The 21,804-nt window shown below is 36.9% G+C and overlaps 3 protein-coding genes across 7 annotated transcripts in view; 2 read left to right on the top strand and 1 right to left on the bottom strand.

The window, feature by feature from the left end:
* Window positions 1–1,926, top strand: part of nav2a (neuron navigator 2a) — a 193,931-nt gene extending 192,005 nt beyond the window's left edge. For all 5 annotated transcript variants that reach the window (XM_079866104.1, XM_079866105.1, XM_079866106.1 and 2 more), the window contains one exon: window positions 414–1,926. In XM_079866104.1, coding sequence (XP_079722230.1) covers window positions 414–539 — 126 coding nt within the window. In that variant the 3' untranslated portion in view covers window positions 540–1,926. The remainder of the gene's footprint in view (window positions 1–413) is intronic.
* A 4,524-nt stretch (window positions 1,927–6,450) lies between these two features.
* On the bottom strand, window positions 6,451–9,715 carry dbx1a (developing brain homeobox 1a). The gene is made up of 4 exons (XM_079867821.1): window positions 9,266–9,715; window positions 9,058–9,159; window positions 7,579–7,781; window positions 6,451–7,128 (listed from the first exon to the last, which is right to left on the bottom strand). Exons 1-4 carry the CDS (start codon window positions 9,612–9,614, stop codon window positions 6,823–6,825), a joined length of 960 nt encoding a protein of 319 aa, XP_079723947.1. The 5' UTR covers window positions 9,615–9,715; the 3' UTR covers window positions 6,451–6,822.
* htatip2 (HIV-1 Tat interactive protein 2) overlaps window positions 7,737–21,804 on the top strand; it is a 36,959-nt gene continuing 22,891 nt past the window's right edge. Inside the window, exon 1 of the mRNA XM_079867825.1 lies at window positions 7,737–7,806. Within this exon, the coding sequence (XP_079723951.1) occupies window positions 7,760–7,806 (47 nt within the window). The 5' untranslated portion in view covers window positions 7,737–7,759. The remainder of the gene's footprint in view (window positions 7,807–21,804) is intronic.

Below are 21,804 nucleotides of genomic sequence, written 5' to 3'. Positions count from 1 at the left end.
AACATCATCTAAAATTTATATATAAATTTATATTTCATTTAAGGTTTTTTTTTTTTTTTTTCACTTGATTTAAATTAACGAAAATGATTTTTAAAAGTTTCAATTCACAATAACACTGATGTCACTATAATGGCATTGGTCACTTCTGTGTTATTACACATCCACACCAGAAGGTGTCAGTATGTCAGTCAGTGACACCACATTATTTATGACAAAAATGCATGTATGTTGACAATGATATACATTGACATTTGGCAGGGTAACCTACAAAAACTGGTAAAACACAAAGTAGTCTTATATTTTAGATTTAGTCATTTCTTTACTTGAAATACAACACCATACATATCTCATATTTCTTCTCAAACACATGACATCTGTCCTGACTGTTATTCGTGTGTGTGTCGTGTGAACAGATGAACATGCTCCTGCGTCTGAAAGAGGCGGCCGGCTGCTCCAACCCGCAGAGTTACGACAGCGACTCCAACAGCAACAGCCATCATGACGATATCCTGGACTCTTCCCTGGAGTCCACACTCTGATCCAGCCTGATCCCTTACGTTACTCCCGCTGCGGCAGCCAAATCAAGTCTACATGAAACCACAACGGGTGCTGGTAACCCAAATAAAGACGCTTCATATATAAAAAGATATATATATATATATATAAAGAAATATATAAACGGCAAAACTCAACGGCACTTCAAGCTGCCTCTTGAGAACCACTTTTTAAGAAATTTTACATCGGCAAAATCTGAAGAAAGTGCTTTGTCCCAATTTTTACCTCAAAAGTAAAAGTGCGGTCACGTTAGCGAAATTCTGCGGATTGTCAATAGTGTAGCGACGTATGAATCCATGTGACCAACTTCTACCCGTTGCTAAATCTTTCGCCCTCACTCGAAATTACAGATCGCGTGGATTTCGCCTGCAAAAATTCGCCGAACTTGTATAAATGTGACCGCACCTTAACAGTTGGAGAAACTTTCTTTACTACCCTCTACTGGTGAAATGGAGGAGTTACATCATTAGACCACCACCTTCATCGACTTTCCCTCTATTGATGGATTTGCTCACGACTTTACGAAACCAGCTTGATCGAATGCTGACCATCGCTTCATGTTTAACGTGATAAAGATATGGATGAAATAGCATGGTGCTACACTTTTGAGTTTAGACTTATTTATTGTGACGATTGGGGAAAAAAAACTCATTTATCATCTGGGAAGTGCTTTTGTTTGCCCTTCCGCATAATGTCTTTTTTTAAAAGCACCTGCTTTCAGCATGATCCAGTGTTGTACTGTAGCACAAAGCCTATCTATCTATTTTTTACACTCGATCGCTCTCTGTTTTTTGGTGCTGAGTGGAATCTGGTGCCTTACTCCATTTTGTAAAGAAAACGGCACTGTTTTATACTTGCGAAAAATGCTGATTTGATTACGTTTCGTAATTGAGCTACAGGGCTCTGCGCTACTCTTTGAGTTGGCCTATAATAAACAGCCTCATGGTCATCATGTCAACAATGTGAGGTTTGGAAGTGGATAAAGGGAGCCTCCATCTGTTTCGAAACTGACTACACAGGCGCAGTTAAAAGGGACGTTTTACAATTTCTTGAAAACTTTCAAACATTGCATATGAGACAGATGATGCCTTTATATACGTGAAATGCATATAATCACTACTGGCAAAGTGCATCTTGAGTGGTTAAGCTGTAAGGCTTTGCTTGGTGCTTGAAGACCTTCACAAAAACATCTTGGCAAAAGCACCGTGTGCTGCAGGAGAAATCGTTCATTCTTTGGTGTATGAGTATTACCTCATTGACCATTTTGGCCTTTATCGTGTACATATCTTGCATTCAATGTGAAAGAGTAACAAAGTCCACATAGACATTGGATTCGTAATATACTGTATTTGCTGCTTCGTAATGCAAGGACGCTTCGGGAGGGTTTGTACATAAAATTTTATCTTTGATTCTCTATAAAGGAACATTATTTGGATGGATAGTAAGTTTCCTTGCATGGGAAAGCATTATATATATGGGGCTATTTCAGTGTTTTCACCTTCTTTACGTTGTCTAATGCTGTTGGAATGGCACTACAGGGTTTTTAGTTACAACATTGCTTCCATTTCACTCCAGTGTATGATTCCTGTAAGTCATCGATCCTATGCAACATCATCGTGGATTTCAAACGGAAGCCAAATATCCAAGCTCTGTAATGCTGTCAGCACTGCCAATACATCGTGTGTACACTGTGTATATAATTTGTGAATAATTTTAGGATATGTGCCTAATATTCTTTGATGGATTATGATGATGATGATGATGATGAAGTCATTTTAAGCACAAATGTTGTGTGTGATTGTTGTAACTGAAATGGGAGGGCTTTAATCGAATGGAACTCGTGTCACTGAATGTGTACTTTGCTGAAACCTTGTTTCTTGCTGTAATATATCAGTGTAAATATTTGACTACCCTGCAGGCTGCATTTTGCTGAATAATCTTTTTCTAGCCATTTATAACAGCGCTTGGAAATATGGAATATTTTGTGTACAGTGTCTTTTTCATCTTAACGGGCGTCTAGGTTCCCATGGATGATCTGTGAAACGCAGACGACCCACAAAGATTTACTGATCCCATTACCAGTTTTAAATTATTTCTAATTCAATAAACCTAATAATTATTTATTAATTGTTTATTAGTTTTATGATGTCTACATTGCTTCATGCAAGCACATTGATGAAAAAGAAATTATTCATTTCGTTTTGATATCAACTTGTTCCATTAAATCATATCATTAACAAAAAATAAGAGTAATACAACAAAAGCAATAATTTAACAGTTTAAAAACTCCACGGTCCTCTCATTTCTTCATGCCGTTAGTGTGTTGGCAAACCCTGGAGGTTGATTTGCCATGAGTTCACTGGAATTTTCTGTGAGGTTTTAAAAAATATATATTAATTTATGATTAAATTAAGGGATTAATATAACTGTGGTTGTCTGAAACATCTAGAACTTGCCCTTATACTTCTAAATTCAAATTCATTCCATGCTAATTCTCTTCCCAGTGTTTGGACGACAAACTGACCTTTATTCAAATGATTACTCAAGTAGTCTCAGGCATTGTTCCAATGTTCACCTGTATCACTGAGAAAACATTTTGAAATATATTATTGAAGTAAACAAAAAGGTGATGGCTTTGCAATCCTGAAGCAGTCTCTAATTGATCAGTTAAGATGGGTCTACATAATTACTGTCCTGTTTTAATTATCCCCTGTTCAAAAATTAAACAAAAAATGATCCCCTGTGTATTTCAATGATTAAATGTGTAAATTATTGAAAACACTGCACGTGTTGGATGGAAGATGGCGCTGTTACTATATAGACTAGTTTGATGCTGTCAACAAACGCCAACACACACACACACACACACACACACACCAAATTCCAGCTTTGTGTTTTGTTGGATCTGTGTGTTCACTCCATTGGTGTTTATTGGGTAAGTATGAATATAACGTGTTTGCCAATCCAGTGAGTTACATATCGCATATTGAAAAGATGCAGATTCACCCTTTCAGAAGCGATACAGCTCGAGGTTCAGAGACAGTGAAGAAGAGTTTGGAGGAGTTTATTGATTTAGACTGTCACTATTGATCCGTTGTGTTTAATAATCTTAAATTTGTTATGTGTTAAAGTATTTTAGTCATCTAAGGGGCCATTTACACAGAACGCGCCTACAAATGTTTGTTTTTTTTGTTGCGAGGGCAGTGTAATGAACACCGTAGCCTACAGTGACCCAAGACTCAAAGCCAACTGTGTTACATTTAGTATCAAGAATTATTGTTTTAGTAAACACAACTCTTTTTTGTCCAAAGTATCATATTTTCACACCACATGATTTATAGAGAATTATGGCATTAACACACATCCATCACCTTACAGCACGTAAACACCATAAAATAATAAATGTTTTAATCTAAAGTACAAAATGAACATTGAGTTTGAGTCATTTTACATATTTGTATGTAGGCCTATTATTAAATTTAAGGATGGGTGTGAAACCTTCAAAGGTCATTATAAGTTAATATATATAAAAGTATTTTCTTTAGATGCATCAAAATGTTTAGGACCATTTTAAAGAACATCTTTCATTCTGCCTTTTGTTAAGATTTGTACAATACAACAATTAAACAACACAGACGATTGTACATAAATTACTTGAAAGAGTTTACATGAGCATTGAGATCATTCATCTGCACAGTCTCTGATACATATTTAGTGTACTTTTGTAGAAGTACAACATCTCCTAAACAGCTGGAAATTCCAAATTGAGCAAATGTATACTTAATCTTCGCTTAATCATTTTCTTTGATTTGCATATTTAGCAATTCCATACCATGGATATTGATCCGTTGGTTTTCTTTCCAGACCATTTTCACCTAGAAAAAGCTTTTCCAAATGGGTTCATCAACAAACATAAGGTAATTCTGAGGAGCCTGATTGAAAAAAAAAAAAAAAAAAACTTTCAGTCAAATAAAAAATAAATATATATAAATAAGTAATATTAAATACAGCTTTTTTCCCCTTGTCATTCACATTTCCACCATATTTCCCCAAAGGAGGCAAAAAAAAATCTTATTATCTCTTCCTCTTTAATAACCTGAGGAACTCTTTCACAGGTTGGCCATGCTCTGTATGTTAAGGTGAAGTCTTTGTGTGTGGTTTCATGTTCTTCTCTTGACCACTCTTCCCTAAAGCCATCTGTTTGAAAGGGTTCTGTTGAAGGATTTAAGTTACCCTTTTTTAAGAGAAAGTCTGTCCCTCAGAACAATCTTTCAGTTCTGGGTAATCAACAGCATCCCTTGGTTTGTTCAAAAACCAATTGTATGTTTTAAATGTAGGATTACTTTTTCCTTTTTCCTCCAGAGTAGGCATCTCATCATAAAAGTAGTGTTAGTGCCTCAAATCTGTGATTTGTTCCATTTGGTAGTTTAAATTGCGTGGAAAATGAGGCCAGAGTTGAGACGCAATGAAATATGGGTGAGCATGAGGTTTGCCATCTCTCTGCTCCAGCAATATGCAGAAATTTATAAAGCCTAGGCCTACTGTTGAATCATGTTAAAAAAAATGATATAGCAATGCCTATATAGGCATTTACCTACAAGAAAGTCCAGTGTAGTTAAAAATGTGGATTTGTTCTCTGGCAAAACTGCGGATAAAATTAGATAATGAAATCGGAAGCTTACTATTTTAAGACAAAAAGTTCCATTCATGTATTTAGTTGTTCTGTCTTGTCAGTGACTTTTAGGCCAACCCGGAAGACTAATTCGCCACGCTTCCCTCCCTCGAGCTCGGAGATATGTAAATAATAGTGTTAAATGTGTGGGGACAATAAGGTCAGTGGTTTGAATTCATTCACGTTTTGCTACAACTTAAATGACCATATCCCCGGCTCAAACGTTAATTCTCAAAGAAACACAGGTTTTGTTCTACTATGCAACATGGCCTACGTGCGTGCCCATTTAGTCCATGTTTTGTTGTAGTCATTAACAGATTAACTAAATATTAGATAAATATTTCTTCAGTGATAGGCCTATATGACAGTAGCTTTTCAGTAGCTACATTTCGCAACAAGTATACGGTAGAGATAAAATACTAGTTACCGTGTTTATGTCACAATTGTAGCTATTGTCTACTCTAAGCAGTTTTAAAGCACTCTGTACAAGCAATAAAAAGTCTGCAAAGTTCGATTCGTTTTAGTGAATCGGTTCGCTCGGAAGGAACTGATTCGGATCTCTGTGCACGAGTCCTCGCGCGTCTTTTACCGAATTAGACTATTTAAGCTAACTTAGGCCTATTCATTGACATTATTTCGTTTTGAATTTAATACAGTGATCTAGATAACGTTTATGGGCAGTGATTTAATGTGTTCTGTCTGTTTGATGCTGACATTCTAATTTAGATTTATTTAATCATTCAAAAACTTTTTTTTTTTTTGAATGAGTCATTAAAAAATGTAGGCTATTTAAAAAAATTATCCAGTGAAATACCGTCTGGCTAGTATTTGTATTAAAGTCCCTTGTTAATTTTGATTGTGATTGTGGTCAAATTGAGGCCGCTTATCCAGGTCAGGATATTCAAAACGAATTGCGTGTTATGAAAAAATATAAAAGAGGATAATTTTCTTTTTTTCTTTTTTTTTTTTTTTTTTTTTTACAGATGATCAGATTTTTTTTTTTACTACAAGACTGTGCTCATATATAAAGTTAAGATATTCTACCTTATTCAAAGATCGCATATGAAACACAAATATTAAATATTGAAATCCAAAGGGGCCTGTTGCGCAGGCCTATAGCCTATCTCTTGCCTATATTATTCCATGTTCATTTTTTTCCCCTTTTGTAAATTATTCATAATTATTTTGTAATCAACTACCCAAAAAAAAAAAAAAAGAGAGATGAAATTTACAATTTATTTGCAAACCATACAAAACATTTTCAACATATACATATGCATACAATGTGGCACAAAGAGATAAATTTGTATAAATTATACATACGTCTACAACTTTAATAAAGAATCTAAAACTCAAAATTCTTGGTATAAAATATACATACAAAAATATTTGTACAAAACACTGTACAGTTCCTCCCAAAAAGCTGTGCGACACAGCAAAATCACTTTGCGAAGAATTTCCAAATAAGTAAATATATAGTGATGTGGAAAATATTTGCTACAAACAAAAGTGAAATGATACGCCAATAAAACCACAACATGGTTATTGCGTAAACTTGTGCTTGAATACAGACATTATACAGCCGATAAAGCTGCTTATGACACTGTTATTTCATCATCTGATTCAGAAAAGTCCGAGTGTTTGAATGAAATGCTGGAATCAGTGCTGTTTGAAAGTTCACGTCTCGGTGAAAGGCAGAAATGTGACGCGCGAGGAATGTCTCCGCAAGCGTCCTCTTCCTCATCTTCATCCTCAGAGGACTTTTTCCCCACGTCGCTGAGATCTGGGTGAGGATTGGTTTTGGTCGGCAGGGTTTGTTCTCGGCATCCTCCTGAAGACAGCAGCTCCCTCTCCTTGGAGTTTCTCCATTTCATTCTCCGGTTCTGGAACCAAATTTTGACCTGTTTGAAGAGATGAGATTTTATCGTTAACAACTGAAGTCAACAGAGAAGCTGAAATAATAAATGTATGAAATGTGTATAAATATTTTTTAGTGCTGTCAAATCGATTAATCGCGACTAACATAAAAGTTTGTGTATGCCTATATAATACATGTGTGTGTAAATATATCTATCTGTGTGTGTGTGTGTGTGTGTGTGTGTGTGTGTGTGTGTGTGTGTGTGTGTGTGTAGAGAGAGAGAGAGAGAAATATATAGGCTATAGGCTAATATAAATATAATATATATACACACATAGCCTATTTTATGAGATGCAATTAATCGCGATTAATCGATTTGAAATCTTTATATATTTAAATGCAAGTTTAAACATAAATTATGCAAATAATATATAGGCTATTTTTTTTTTTTTTTTTTTTGATTAGATTAGTATTTTCCCGCCCTTATATTCACCTGTGAATCTTTAAGCCCGAGTTTTGATGCGAGTTTTTTCCTGTCTGGCTTGCTGATATATTTCTGCTTTTGGAACATTTTCTCCAGAGCTTTGCGCTGCACATCAGAAAACACAGCCCGGCGGAGCATCCCTCTTCTGGGCTTCCCTCTCGCAGCAAGAGGCCAGGAAAAAGTTCCAGGGATGGGGACAACCGATGAAGGAGCTGTAACAAGAGACAAGTGCATAAGGTAAATAACGCATTCACGGACACATTCACCAGATTTCAAATAGTGTTATTTTGTTTCGCCCGTGAGGCTAAAAGTTAACTTTGCGTTACTAAGGGCAATTGGGTGTTGCTTTTCCCAGGGACAATCTGAAGTGCTGAATGATCAGGGAGAAAGAAATCTTTTCTTCATTATCATCTTTATGTAGAATTTATTCTCTTGAAATGTCTCTCCCTGTTTTGAGTGAAATGGCACGAGGTGACTAATTAGCACATGGGCCGGATCCACGCTGCATTGGTATGGTAAAAAGGCAGGGTATCCTTTTCTACGAGCCCCCCGGTGAAGGACAGAGGAGTTAATATACCGTGAACGGTAATTGTGTAGTAATGAACTGGCAGAGAAAAGACTCCGGACAAATGGCTAAGGCCATATATTATTGCCACAAAAGCAGATTTACACTTTCAAACTGAACGCAACTGCATGGCGGAATACTGATGACCGGGGACCACGTTTTTTGCCCTCAAATAATTTTCGTTAAATGAACACGAAAAGCAATTGAGAGCGTTCAAGTTGTTTTGTTAAGGTATTCAGCGCGCGCAGTGAAAAGAGTCGTGCTCTATTATCACATGGCGTCTATAAAAGAATAGACTTTAAATATTTACTGCCTCAAAAGAGCATTTAAAGCTCGTATTTTAAGGAGCCCGTATTTAGAGAGCACTTCCAAGCCGAAGTGTGACTCGCGCGCAATGAGCTGAGGTTGATGTTTGGCATCTTCAACTAGCCTGCATTTTCAACGGGTTTTGTCGGCGATTTTGTCGATTTTTTCCTGATTTCTCGCTCTCCATTCTACACACACATCTCTTGATATTGTTCTTTTGCAACTCTTTCCACAAACACCAATCACACTCTATGTGGTCTTGTGAGAATATTGAAACCGCTCAATGTCTCTTAATGGGCAAATTAGTCCATGACTGGTGAACGCCCCTCTGTCGCTGGTTAAAAGTCTATCTTTGGCGGGTTTGTGGGTGGTTTGCCCCGGAGGGAGATGACCAGATTGGTCATGGTGCTGACGGCATTGTTGGCAGTCAGCAGGCCTGAAATGTTCCCTCACTGTGGGAAAGACCTGAGCCAATAGCGGAGAACTTAAAGATGAGAAGAACCTCACGTTGCAGTCGATTAACCTAAGTCTAACAACTGTACATCTCTCTAGTACAGTGTTGACTGAATGCAAACCTCTTAAGTGGACTGTACAAGCATTTACATCTGAATACTCACCGGGGAAGTATGAGGAACGGACGAAAGGGCAGAATGAACCATCAAAATAAGGCACAGGGAATCCTTTGGGATGCATGCCGTGAACGGAGAGGGGAGATGTGGCTAAAATAGAGAATCAAACAGAAGTTAGTGCTGTTTTTATTTTATTTATTTTTTTACTTTAATTTGTCATTATCAGTGGAGATGTTGGGTCTATTTAAACACTCACCTTTCTTTGGTGACGGTGCCAGGATGGCACTCACCCCAAACTTGAGGTAGGTTGGATCCTTGCTAGAAACGGGCGTTTTTGGGGAGCAAGATCCACGTTTCTCCGTGATACTAGGGCTGACTCTGTCCAAAAGCCTGGAGGTATCCGGGATGGAGAGAGGTGTAGAAGTAGGAGGAGATGCGCATGGCGAGCGCGCGTCTTGGTGCAGGTAAGCGCTGGGTCTGTGGATGCGCAGCAGGTCCTCCACTAGAAAGCTCGGGTGAGCTGGGAAAGGTGAATGCAACGGTGCTGCCGGACGCATAAATGCTGAATATATTGCAGAAGGTGCAATAACACTGGGGATCATCATTGTCCCGGCTATTTTATAGCGAAAATAAGACGATACGGTTACTCCTGTTAGTATTAGATAAGTCTCTTCTGCCAAGCTCTGGACTGAACGAAAGGCGATTTGCTTCTGGAGGTCTCCGTTTGGAAAGGGGCACTTTATATGTAGGCCCCTGTAAGGGTCCTTTGAGGACTGACAGCCACAACAATGAGACTCAATAAAGTCCTCCGCTTGAGTCCCATTGAATGAAGCCTCGGAGGTGCCTGATTGGTCCGATAGAGCAATTTATGATTGGATTAGACTTCATAAGATTTGAATGGCCAGGGCATGCCGTTTAACAAAGAAGATGTGGTCATACATTTTGCATATCGACCAAGCATTTATTTATTTATTTAGGGTATTTATTTACATAGCTTACATTATAAGCGAGTAGGCCAACAGAATAATTAAAAAAGGTTATTGTTATCTTTTTACAAATAACCTTACTATAACTATATTTTATTTTACAAAATGTACGACAAACAATGAGATTAAAATTATTTATTTATTTATAAAGGAGCATTGTTGTCACATTCAAAGCCGTTACTAAGTATAAATCTATAATGCATTCTATAGAGAGTCTGAAATGTACTTTCAAATATAAATAATACGGGCTAATCTAATGCTCTTTGGACAGTTCTTATCCTGTTTTATACCGTCCATTTGCCTGTCAGGAGCCTCCCGATAAAATCCCCATTTAATAATCATTTATGCTGTATACTTTTACTGAAATCCAATCTGGGCTCTGTCACGGAGTACAGCTTTAAATGGATTTGTGGTTGAATCGCCATGACAGATGTGTAAGATATATCCCCCCGTGTTTGAAACCGGGCAAGTCTTCATTCACTTTCTCCGGGGCCTCACTTTACACACGCCCGCGAGACGTGTGTGCTGCTCCGTTTGAACCGTGAACTGTCACCCTCAGCTGCTCGCGCCTCGCTTTCTTTTACCCTCACAAAGATCTCTGACACAAAAACACACCGATCTCTGTTTCTATAGACGACGAGGCTTATTCTGCCAGTTTAACCGCTTGAATAAAAGTGCATATGTGATTTGAAACGCATGCGTAAGAGGTGCATTTAAAGTCGTATTTAACTGAAATGAGAGACACACGCAAGGTCTCTCCAGAGTTGATCACATGTTAGATTTGGTCCTTGGGTAATTAAGACAAATGAATGTGATATATATATATATGTATATTTGCCCTTTCCTATATAGGAAACTATAGAAAGTTTCATGAATTTGTAACACGCTTTATTGTTGAAGTTGCACTCCTTAAAGCATAAACTCTTTTTGAAGCACTCAAGCATGTGAGGTGGGCCCCTATGCATCGCATATCTTATTTTCAATGTAGGCCTTTTTATTTATTTACAACCCTCTGCTTTTCATCTTTATCATCCTTTCATCATTTTGTTACTATAACATTTTAGCAATTCTCATCATGTAGGCCTATATATCGTAACATCAAATGGACTAAATCAGCTAAATGGACATAAAAAAAAATAAAGCTTCTCAATAACTTGCAGTAATATTTATAACATATTTAATCAGTATAGGATATTAATCTTTTTTTATTTTCTGTGAGAATGTCCAAAGCAAGATTTAGTTAACTTCTGGATATTTTTTTTTTTGCCCCACGCATGCACGCATGCACGCTCACGCACGCTCACGCACGCACACACACACACACACACACACACACACACACACACACACACACACATATGTTTACATTGGATCTAATTAGTGTCTTCCCATAGACTTCTATTGTAGTTAAATTAAGCTAATTATAATTACTTTAGACCAACCTTATCCCTACAACAGCACTTTTAGCATCTTATGAAGTGAATACAGACATTATTTACTCTCTTTACAAAACAATTGTTTCTTTAATGTATATACATCCGAAAAGAGTTTTTGTGTGAGTTGGCTAAATTTGTGGAGTGGTAATGCCAGTAATTTTGTTTTGTTTTTCGTAGTTTTTTTAGAAACGCACACAAACGCATTCTGTAAAAGTGATAAGGCAAATTAACAAAACAAAGCATTTTTTTCCGTTATATTTAATTTTTTTATAACTCCATATTTCTTTGCCTGGAAAATCCTTCTATTGTTGCGGGCTAGCAGATGGTTAGCTGGAAACATGGCTTAGTCTCGATGACCGAAGCTAATTTCTAATAGCTGTGGAAGCTTGGCACATTTTTTTTCTTTTCGCAAAGGCTAAAAACAGCTGGTGGGATTTGATTAAACCCATTAAATGCACATTTCCAAGATATTATCCCCCTCCGGAACACCTCGACTTAAGTGCACACTTGAAAGATGAGCAGTTACGGTGCCGTCTATAGGTTCTTTACACAGTCCCCTTATTTCACAACAATATACTAAATAGATTAACTCACGCATTATCTGGCATCAATATTGCCTAGTTAAGAGAAGGGCTGAGTAAATATATTACACATGCATGAAGGGTTCTTTTGGGATAGTTTACTGGGTGTTGGGTCTGGCAGGTGGTTAACTGTTTACTCACTTTTTATTAGTGAAGTTAAAACATTGGCTTAGACAAACAGGAAGTCTTCCAGAAAATCCGTTTAGTTATCCATTTTAAATCCAGCAGGAGAAGTAGAATTTCAGTTCTTTGAAATAAAATGTTAAGATACATATGTTGTATACATGCTTCATATATCACAGATAATCAGATGATATATGGGCCATTTCTGCCAAAGCATGATTTTTCGAAACGTTCAGCGGATTTGCATTACTAGAAAAATATATAGAAGTGCTGACAAGCATTAAATCGATATTAACTCTGCATTTAACATAACCCTACAAAAAGCACACATCCATTGAACAAAGCCTTTAGAAGGCCTGGTCTCGGTCCACCTGTTCTTTGATATGTCAGGCAGCCAAACCGCGTTTGGTCACAGCGGGGATTAGCGTTTTTTCTTTGCCCTTCAGTCTTGAACCCTCCATTGGTTGTCATCGTTCGACGTGTCTGCAGGTTTAGATGAAGAAAGGACTGGGACGGCAGAGACAATTTTTCTGAGACTATTAAATTCAGATGTCCCTCCTATTTGGCTGGGTGCATAACAGGTGCTGTTATAATCCTCTTAACATGGAGTTATTGTTCTCCAGACTCAAAAACAGGAACAAGCCAAGCTATTCACTGTTCTACAGGCCAGTTTTTAAATTTCAGTGACAGTTTAGGCCTTCTCTGAGGCAGATCTTTTGTGCATAACTTTTGTCCATGACTGAATGCAAATTTAATTGCTCGTTGATGACAAAATGTCCCTGATAGAGTTTGACTTTGATTTACTTTTGACATCATGCAACAACATAAATTTGACCAACTCAGAAAGCACAGAAACACATATTTTATAAGTGGCTACCACACCTTTTTTGACTGAAAATTATCTTTTCACAAGTAATGCATACAGGCGAAACCCGAAAAATTTGAATATCGTGCAAAAGTTCATTTATTTCAGTAATTCAACTTAAAAGGTGAAACTAATATATTATATAGACTCATAAACTCATGATTATGGTTTACAGCTCAAAATTTTCATTAGCTGTAAGCCATAATCATCAAAATTATAACAAATAAAGGCTTGAAATATCTCACTTTGCATGTAATGAGTCTATATAATACATTCATTTCACCTTTTAAGTTGAATTACTGAAATAAATGAACTTTTGCACGATATTCTAATTTTTCGAGTTTCACCTGAATGTGCTTGATCAATGTGGTTTCAGCAATTCATATTTTATTCTCCTCTAATGTATATATCTATAGTGTCTTAGCAGAATAACTGGAGGATTGATTTAAAAGACTGCATTTGCCATATTCATTTCAAACATTTCAAACAGTTTGTGATTTTATCTCGTGAAGTGTGTCCATGTAGGTGGTAATGTTTGTGTGGATGTGTCAGTATGGATGAGGCCCAGGAGGAATAGAAAGTCATTTAAGTGGAGGACAGAGGGTCTCCAGTGCCTGTTGCCCGCTCTGCGCTGACACGTTTCTGTGCGCGTAATCGGATTTTGAGCGAGTGTGGTACTTATGTCAGTCTGCGTTTTGTCACAGCCACAGAGCACTGACGGCCACAGTGCCTTAATCTCCCCTGCTTTACCTTCTAGAGGAAAACCCCCCCAGAAAACCTCATTTAATTCACATATAATTCTCACTGAAGCTCTGACGCATTAGCATAACAGCAGGAAAACGTTGCCTTTTCAGTGTTTTTGTGATTGTGTGCTTGTCTTCCTCTCTTATAAGGTTTGGTGTAGGTAATATATACCTGCTTAAAGCAACACTAAGGAACATTTTTTACCTTAAAATAATGTTTCCAAAATCGTATCAGTGGTTCATCAAGTCGTAACAGGGTGAAAGGCACTTCTGGATTCGCTTTGCAGCCCTATATCTGCTATAACCACACCATGCAAGTTTGCCAAACTGGGTCGCGTTTCTGTAGTTCGAATGAGACATAAGAAAACTACAAATTTGGCTTGCTTTACGTCAGGCGTTACAATAGTCATTATTTCGTTTTTCTTTGTTTCTGATGTCGCAATACATCATACTTTCATGAAATCATGCAACATACTCTACCTTGTCTGTGGACATCGTTCATTCCAAAGCCGGTGCTGGATAAACAGCGAGCGTGCGTGCGACAGTAGCTGCGGGCGGTGAAATTATTTACGACAGCGGTAATGGACAATTCCGCTTCCAACCTGTAGGGCGACCGAAGAGGAAAAGTTCCTTGGTGTTGCTTTAATAGTATATCATTTAGCATTTTCTGAATCTATCTATCTATCTATCTATCTATCTATCTATCTATCTGACTGTCTATCTATATTTTAATAATGAAGTACATTTTTTAATGAAGTAAATTTTCAAGATAGCACTACAAGTAGTGAGCTTCAGATATTCTTTCTGTATCTGCCATCAACTTTAATTTACATGCACCACAAGATAATAAAAGTGCCAGTCTATTTTCAAATTATCTATAAAATTATATATATTTTTTATTTTGTTTTGTTTTCTTTTTTTCTTTTTTTGAATGGAAGAGGATATGAACTCTTGAACCAGGATACCGGCAATTTCAGGTTAAAAGCTGTGAGCCGTAATGAACCCTGCGGTCATCGCACTGAATCAGATTCCTGGGCAGGTACTTTAGTCAGGCAAACGGTACTTTAGTCAGGCAAACGGTACTAATGAGCTCTGACTGACTTTGCACTCGGGCACAGCAGTGGGCAGCCCCCCGATGGCAGGAACCAAGTGTGACCAAAGCTCTGCCTGCTTTAAAGCTCAACCTTCATTCATGTTCATGAAACTGGTCATGTGCACTGACATAAGTTTATATTGACTGATCTGGTTACGCATCGCTTTAGTCATTGGCCTAAATGATTCAAGGGTTAAAAGACCATCCCTGATCATTACCATATGTTTATATCGGATAGGCCTAATATGTTTAAAGTGTAAAAAAAAAAAAAGTTCTTTGTTGACCTTAATTTTTACTGTCCTCTAGTCAGAAAGAAAACCTGGCCTACACACATATCATCATGAATAAGGGATGAACTCTTGTTTTTCTTTCAAATAGGTTTTACCCGGGCCAAAGTCAGACATTTCTGACATGCATATGTCACTTAAGAGCACTTGGGATGTTGATTTTGGACCATGTATTTTGTTCAGAGCTAAACATGTCTGGCTCTAGAGACAGTTCATGAATGTTGAATTATTTGGTTGTTATTGTGACTCACTCCATACAGTAAGTCGCTTAATTGTTTTTGTTTTCCAATTTCTGACATATCTGCTCTAATGTCTCTTTCTGGGCTTTTTTTATCCACTTTGAACCAATTCAAAGAACTGAATCTCCCCAAATCAACACCTCCTGGACCTCAAATCACCCCAAATACTTTCCCATTGGCATCTCTAAAAACACAGGAAAGGAGATTTCATGGAGCTTGAAATGCACAGAAGTTTGGAAGCAAAAGAGAGGGAGCGACCCTGATCTGAGACAGGCCATCTGATTGTTGTGTCACAGTTCAGTCTGAGAGGCAAACTTAGTTAACTTTACGAGGTGTATCCAGAGTTCTCATTGGACCAGCCAGAGCACTGTTGCACCACTTCATGATGTGATCGCCTGTTAGAAACATTACAGTTTACCAAAGCCATGCAAACAATATTTCTTCATGCTAAACGATCTGATTTCTGGCAAAATAGTCATGATACTTAAAAGTGCTGTATGTCATTTTTTGGTGTACTAAAGCATAAAAATACCACAATATTTACAGAGATTTAGGAAACATGCTAAGTTCAAATACTGAGATTGAGAAAGCGTGAGATTTCGATCATTTTAATTTGGACTGCAGTACCCATTTCAACCACTACCTGTCCATATGTCCAAAAAAAAAAAAAAATGTATTATTTGAACAGATTTTTATTCTGAAGAATGCTAAATTTGCAACACAATGCTAGGATGTTTTGAGTGGTTGTTAGGTGGTTGCCTACTGGCCCAAGTCAAAAGAGCCACCCCCGTGTTCCAGATTTTAATTTTATTTATTGTTTAGAAAAATATTACCTCTCACCACCTCTCAACATCCCGAAGGATAGTTCATCCAAATATGAAAATTCTGTCACCATTTACAGAATTAATTTTTGGGAGAAATATCCCATTAGTAGGTGTCATTTAAACAGTGTTACGAGCTCTCACAAGTCCTCAACTCAAGAATGAGCTGTAGTAATAGTGATGATTTTCTCATGATATTTCTAGCAGATTCTTTCAACAGAGCATCTGTCTCCCTGTTCTTTGTGTATTCAGCCTCATTGAACAGATTTTAAAGGCTGTGTATGTGTGTGTGTGTGTGTGTGTGTGTGTGTGGCGTGGGGGGATCCTGGGGTTGTATCAAAGTATCCAAACACTTCCCTCCTTTTGCATAAGAATGTGAGCCTGGTGCCTCTGATTTCTCTGAAGATGCCCGTGGCACTGACATTTCTAATCCCTGAAATATTGTCCGGCCCGCCTGAATGGCAGTGCATCAGAGCGCAAGTGTAATTATTCTCTAATACGTCTGAGGCCATTGCGTGTTCTCACACATTTACTGAGAGGATTGAGAACAGCCTCTCTGTGGAGATGAATGGTGCTACACAAGAACAACCTGTTGCGCTCACATGCTACACACATTGCCTTTGTAAACTTTGTAAACCTGCATCTTTGAGCACTTTTAGATTGCAGTTCTTATAATGAAAGCATGTTTTAAATGATTTTCTTAGTGCAGACCTGCATGCATGAGTGGTGTGAGCTTTCTGTTTCTTTGCACTTATAACCTTACTTGATTGAATGCAGATTTCCCTTCAGCATGATGTTTTGACACAGATATGTCTTTATGTCATTTTACACAGCAAAAGCGGCACACAATCTGCATCTGACGTGGCATATATTCAACTTGGGTGCTTTAATGTCCCAGGGATTTATTTTTATCAGATTTATTTATTTTTATTTTTTGTTTTGAAAAACACATAAACTGATGACAAAAATGATGACTGTCACAGCAATTTTGACCCTGATAATGTTTTTTTATTTTTTTATTTATTTAGTGAATGTGACGAAAACGACAAAAAATTAAGGTCACTTGTGAGCAGAATTTTATTTGATTTATTTTCCAATTGAGCTGTAATTTTGTTAAATTATGCAAAAGATATTATTTGATTTTATTTAAAATAAACAATGCTACCCTGCAAAAAAAGTTTGCCAGTTTATAATTGTTTTAAAAAGTTAAAATGTCATTTTGCACCACCATTATCTCCATCACAAATTTGTTTGGTTTTTAAAAGAAATTAATACTTGTATTCAGCAAGGATGCATTAAATTGATCAAAAGTAACAGTAAAGACATTTATAATGTTACAAATTATTCCAATTTCAAAGAAATGCTGTTCTTTGGAACTTTCTATTCATTATAAAATCCTGGTTAAAAAAAAAAAAAAGCACATTCACAGTTTCAACAATAACGATAACAATAACCTTTATTTTAGTAGCGTTGTACTGATTTTTACAAATAAATGCAGCCTTGATGAGTATAAGAGACTTCCTTCAAAAACATTATAAAATTATAATAATAAAAACTAACCTCAAAATTTGACAAATTGGTCAAAAGTTTTTAGATCGGTAAGATTCTTCATGTTTTTAAAAGAAGTCTCTTCTGCTCACCAAGGCTGCATTTACTTGATAAAAAAAAAAAAAAAAACTTTAAAAAAAACTTGATGCTGTTCTTTTGAACTTTCTATTCATCAAAGAATCCTGAAATAAAAATAATCAAAATAATCAAATAAATGCAGCCTTGGTGAGCAGAAAAGACTTCTTTTAAAAACATTAGAGTATATATATACACTTTTGGACATTGTTGGTGGATAAATTAAATAGCTAGTGAGAGTATTTATTTTTCTAAATGTCCATGGGTCCAAAAGTGCAATAGTCATAGAAATACCTCAAAATACCATGAAAAGGTGTGTCTTGGGTTTACTACTACACATGAGAGCATTTATTTTGAAATCACAAATGCAGGAAGTTGGGATAGTTCACCCAAAAATGAAAATTCTGTCATCATTTACTCACCCTCAAGTTGTTCCAAACCTGTATAAAAGGAAGGAAAGGAACAAAGGAAGATATTTTGAAGAATGTTTGTAACCAAACAGTTGATTGTCACCATTGACTTCCATAATATGGGAAGAAAACACTATGAAAGTCAATGGTGCTCCACAACTGTTTGGTTACAAACATTCTTCAAAATATCTTCCTTTGTTTTTTTGTTTGGAACAACTTGAGGGTGAGTAAATGCTGACAGAATTTTCCTTTTTGGGTGAACTATCCCTTTAATGTAGAAGTTCATGCTTTAAATTTATAGAAACATGAAATGATCGACAAAATAATTAATGATATTGATATTTATATTCGGCAAAACCTAATATAATTATTCACAAAGCTGATCTGTGTTTGTCCAGTGGCTTCTAGCTGTAATAGTAGCGAGATCTTATGTAAACAGCAGCACTGGAGGGGTTTTTAGAGCAGTTGGCCAGCCAACCCTTTTTCTTGAAGCACTCTCCTTTTTCCCTGGCCTCTGAACCCAATAATAAACCCAACACAGCCACAAAGAACCTCAGTTCATTAGACTGACACAGAGCCCTGAGGAGTCCTCAGCTGACTCCGGCCATTCTTCCACACAGACTCTCCCTCAAGTGGAAACTAATGACAGTGAGCCGGTCCTGATTAGACAAAGAAGACGGCTTTAAATTGGCTTCTCTCTCCCATTATAGAGCACACCATCATTGTGTCTAATGGGATCCCTTCACTGACACCAGGAGTGTGAGTAGAGGATTTCCAACATGCAAGTCAATTGTGGCCCTCATCAGACTGAGGTTGTTGATTGGAATTGTTCAGGGGTTAATCTGGAGGAGAAGAGCATGATGGGAAAGTGAAGTTTCTAATTAAAGCCAGTCATTACCTCTATGCACACTCTCTCAGGCTTTAGTGCTGCACAAGTGTGCTAAAATGGATTTGAAGTTGGGCTTTATTCAGCACAGACACTGCAAACGTTCTTCTTGCCTCTTCTTCTAATTGAAAATTCCAAGATGCTGAGAGTAGGACAGTTGCATCTTACATCTGTTGAGTGCGTTAACATGCAACAATATGCTGATCACTTCTGATCCTTCTAAAATTCTGATAATTTGAAATAATCTTTTTTTCACTAATTTTGGTGCCAAAATGTAGGCAGGATAAAGGTGTTTACATGCGGAATGAAATTGGGGTAAAGTGCAAAAATAGTGCCCTCACCCAATAAACTGTTGGGTTTTAAGCAAACTTACCTGAACATGTAAATGTATAAACATGTAAATATATCTGCCCAGATTTGTGAGTCGGTGATAATTGCCAAAAGTCAGAGCCAGTCTGCAGATTTTGGACAGTCTAGCCACTTTTAAAAGTAAAGCTTCTATATTGGCATCAATGGTTCCATGAAGAACCTTTAACATCCATGAAACCTTTCCATTGCATGCATTCATACAAGGTTATTTATAGTGTGAAAAGTTTCTTTCGATTTTTTTAATGTTCTTCACACTAGGTTCTTTTAAGAACTGTTTACTGGAAGGTTCTTTAGGGAACCAAAAACTGTCTTCTATAGCATCACTGCGAAAACTCCCTTTTGGAACCTTTATTTTTAAGTTAAGGGGGTTGAGGGTGGCCAGGGTGTTAGGGTATTCTAAGAGTTTTTAAGTCCTTATGATATTCTGGTTTCGAAATCTAGCTCAGGCACTTCCATCAGTGTAAAGGCCCGTTCACATCAAGAATGACAACTATAAAGATAACTATATTAGTGCCTGTCCACACCAGCGGACAATAATGTTCTGTTTATTTTAAGCTTGCATGCACTGCACTTATGAATTTAATTGAAATGCAGTTAAAAATGAATGCAGTTTTAAGCATGCGCTGTATATTTATGAATTGTAACTATACTGTAAGTGGCCTGTAATGTCTAAGTAGAGCATTGAACAGAACTCCTACCACTTCGTTTCATGTTTGGTGTAAAAATCCCTTAATTTCTTAGCCATATTTTTCACCGTTAGTCTGTTTTTTCCAAACCTTTAGTGATAGAATGCAGATGACCCAGAACTGTAACTAGGAGTTGAGGATGGAAATTTAAAGAATGCATCTTCTACATTTCCTCCTCGGTGTATTTTATGGTCATCTCTTAACCTTCTGGTGCTGTTCGTCATTTTTGACCACATTTTTTATGTTTAGTTGTTTGTATGTTTTTTTAAATTTTTGACTTCATCGGAATGGTACGAAACTTGTAAACGCACACAAAAAATATATCATGGACATGATTCAAAAGGTTAAATGGTCACGCTTGTATTGTTCGCAGTCAAAAATTACCACTTTGAAATGAATGGGAGACGAATTTCATCTATTGGAAACGTTCGGTACTGCGCCCAAACAAAGTCTTTTTTGAGATATCAACCTCAAATTTGGAACACAGCTTGTTTAGATTTATGGCTTTGATTTTCTCACAGTTTTAGAGTAACATATTTATAGAGGAAAATACATATTTCATATAAAAATTGAAAATGGTATTTTTGTGCATTTTTCAAGTTCACTTTTTTTAAACTTTTTTTCACCTCAGCAATCATCTGCCACGTGTCGTTTTTAAAAAGAGACCAAACTTGAAATTTTCAAGTCCATGCTCAAAAAGTGAATAAATGGATTATAACTACTGCATAAATATAATTAAGTACCAAAAAATACCAAATTAAATAAATCAATAAAATAATTAAATAGATAAAATATTATCAAACTAAAATATAGTACAATCATTTAATTGAAAAGAAATGTGGTCCTTTTTGACACGCGAACAGTAGCAGAGGGTTAAACATTTTGTTCTCAAACTGTCAAAGGTCTTCCTACTGTACATAATGATTTGAAAAACATTGGTCTCAGAACATCCTTTTGAATGAAACATGCCTTTAAAGAAATAACTAATCACAGTTTGTGTGCATGTCGCTTTACTTTCATAAGTCAGATAGGCTCAATCCTCAAAGCACAGAAGAACAAGGGGTCTCTGGGACATCTTTGGCTGTATCGTGCAGGTTGGGGGATTGGATTAGGGAGAGAGTGGCTGGGAGGCGGGCCGTCAGGGGTAAGTCTATTCAGCAGCGTCTGAGGACCGCTATTGTGGACTTGAGAGTGAGTGTCAATAAGGGGGCAATCAAGCATGGGGGCAAGGGTTATTTTAGAGGAGCCATCCCTATTCTGCTCTACCTGTGACAGGCCCTCATGTGCCTTCCTGAACCCTTGTGGTGTCGCTGAGGACAAAGAGAGAGAATAACAATCCTGCTATGTGCCGCTTATCTCAAAGGAAGTCCGTGGAGAATGTGACCTCCCTCACATTTACACAATACATATATATGCTCATTACTAAACAGAGCCTAAATTCATAAAAATAAGCTGATTGTGTGTAGCAAAACACTTCCTGATTGTAATTTAAGTTCATTTTGAACATAGTAAACGACACTCTTTGAACAAAAAAAGTTGAATGGGCTTCTATATAGAACCCTAGGGTTCTTGACTCAGTTTTAAAGAACTCTTTATTCCAAAAAGGTTCTTTATAAATGATTGCTTAATACTTTCATGTTTAACAGG

Source organism: Squalius cephalus (assembly GCF_949319135.1).
Source record: "Squalius cephalus genome assembly, chromosome: 3".
In the NCBI taxonomy this organism is placed as follows: Eukaryota; Metazoa; Chordata; class Actinopteri; order Cypriniformes; family Leuciscidae; genus Squalius; species Squalius cephalus.
Note: the sequence above shows the minus strand (reverse complement) of the source record. Positions and strands in the feature narration are given on the sequence as shown.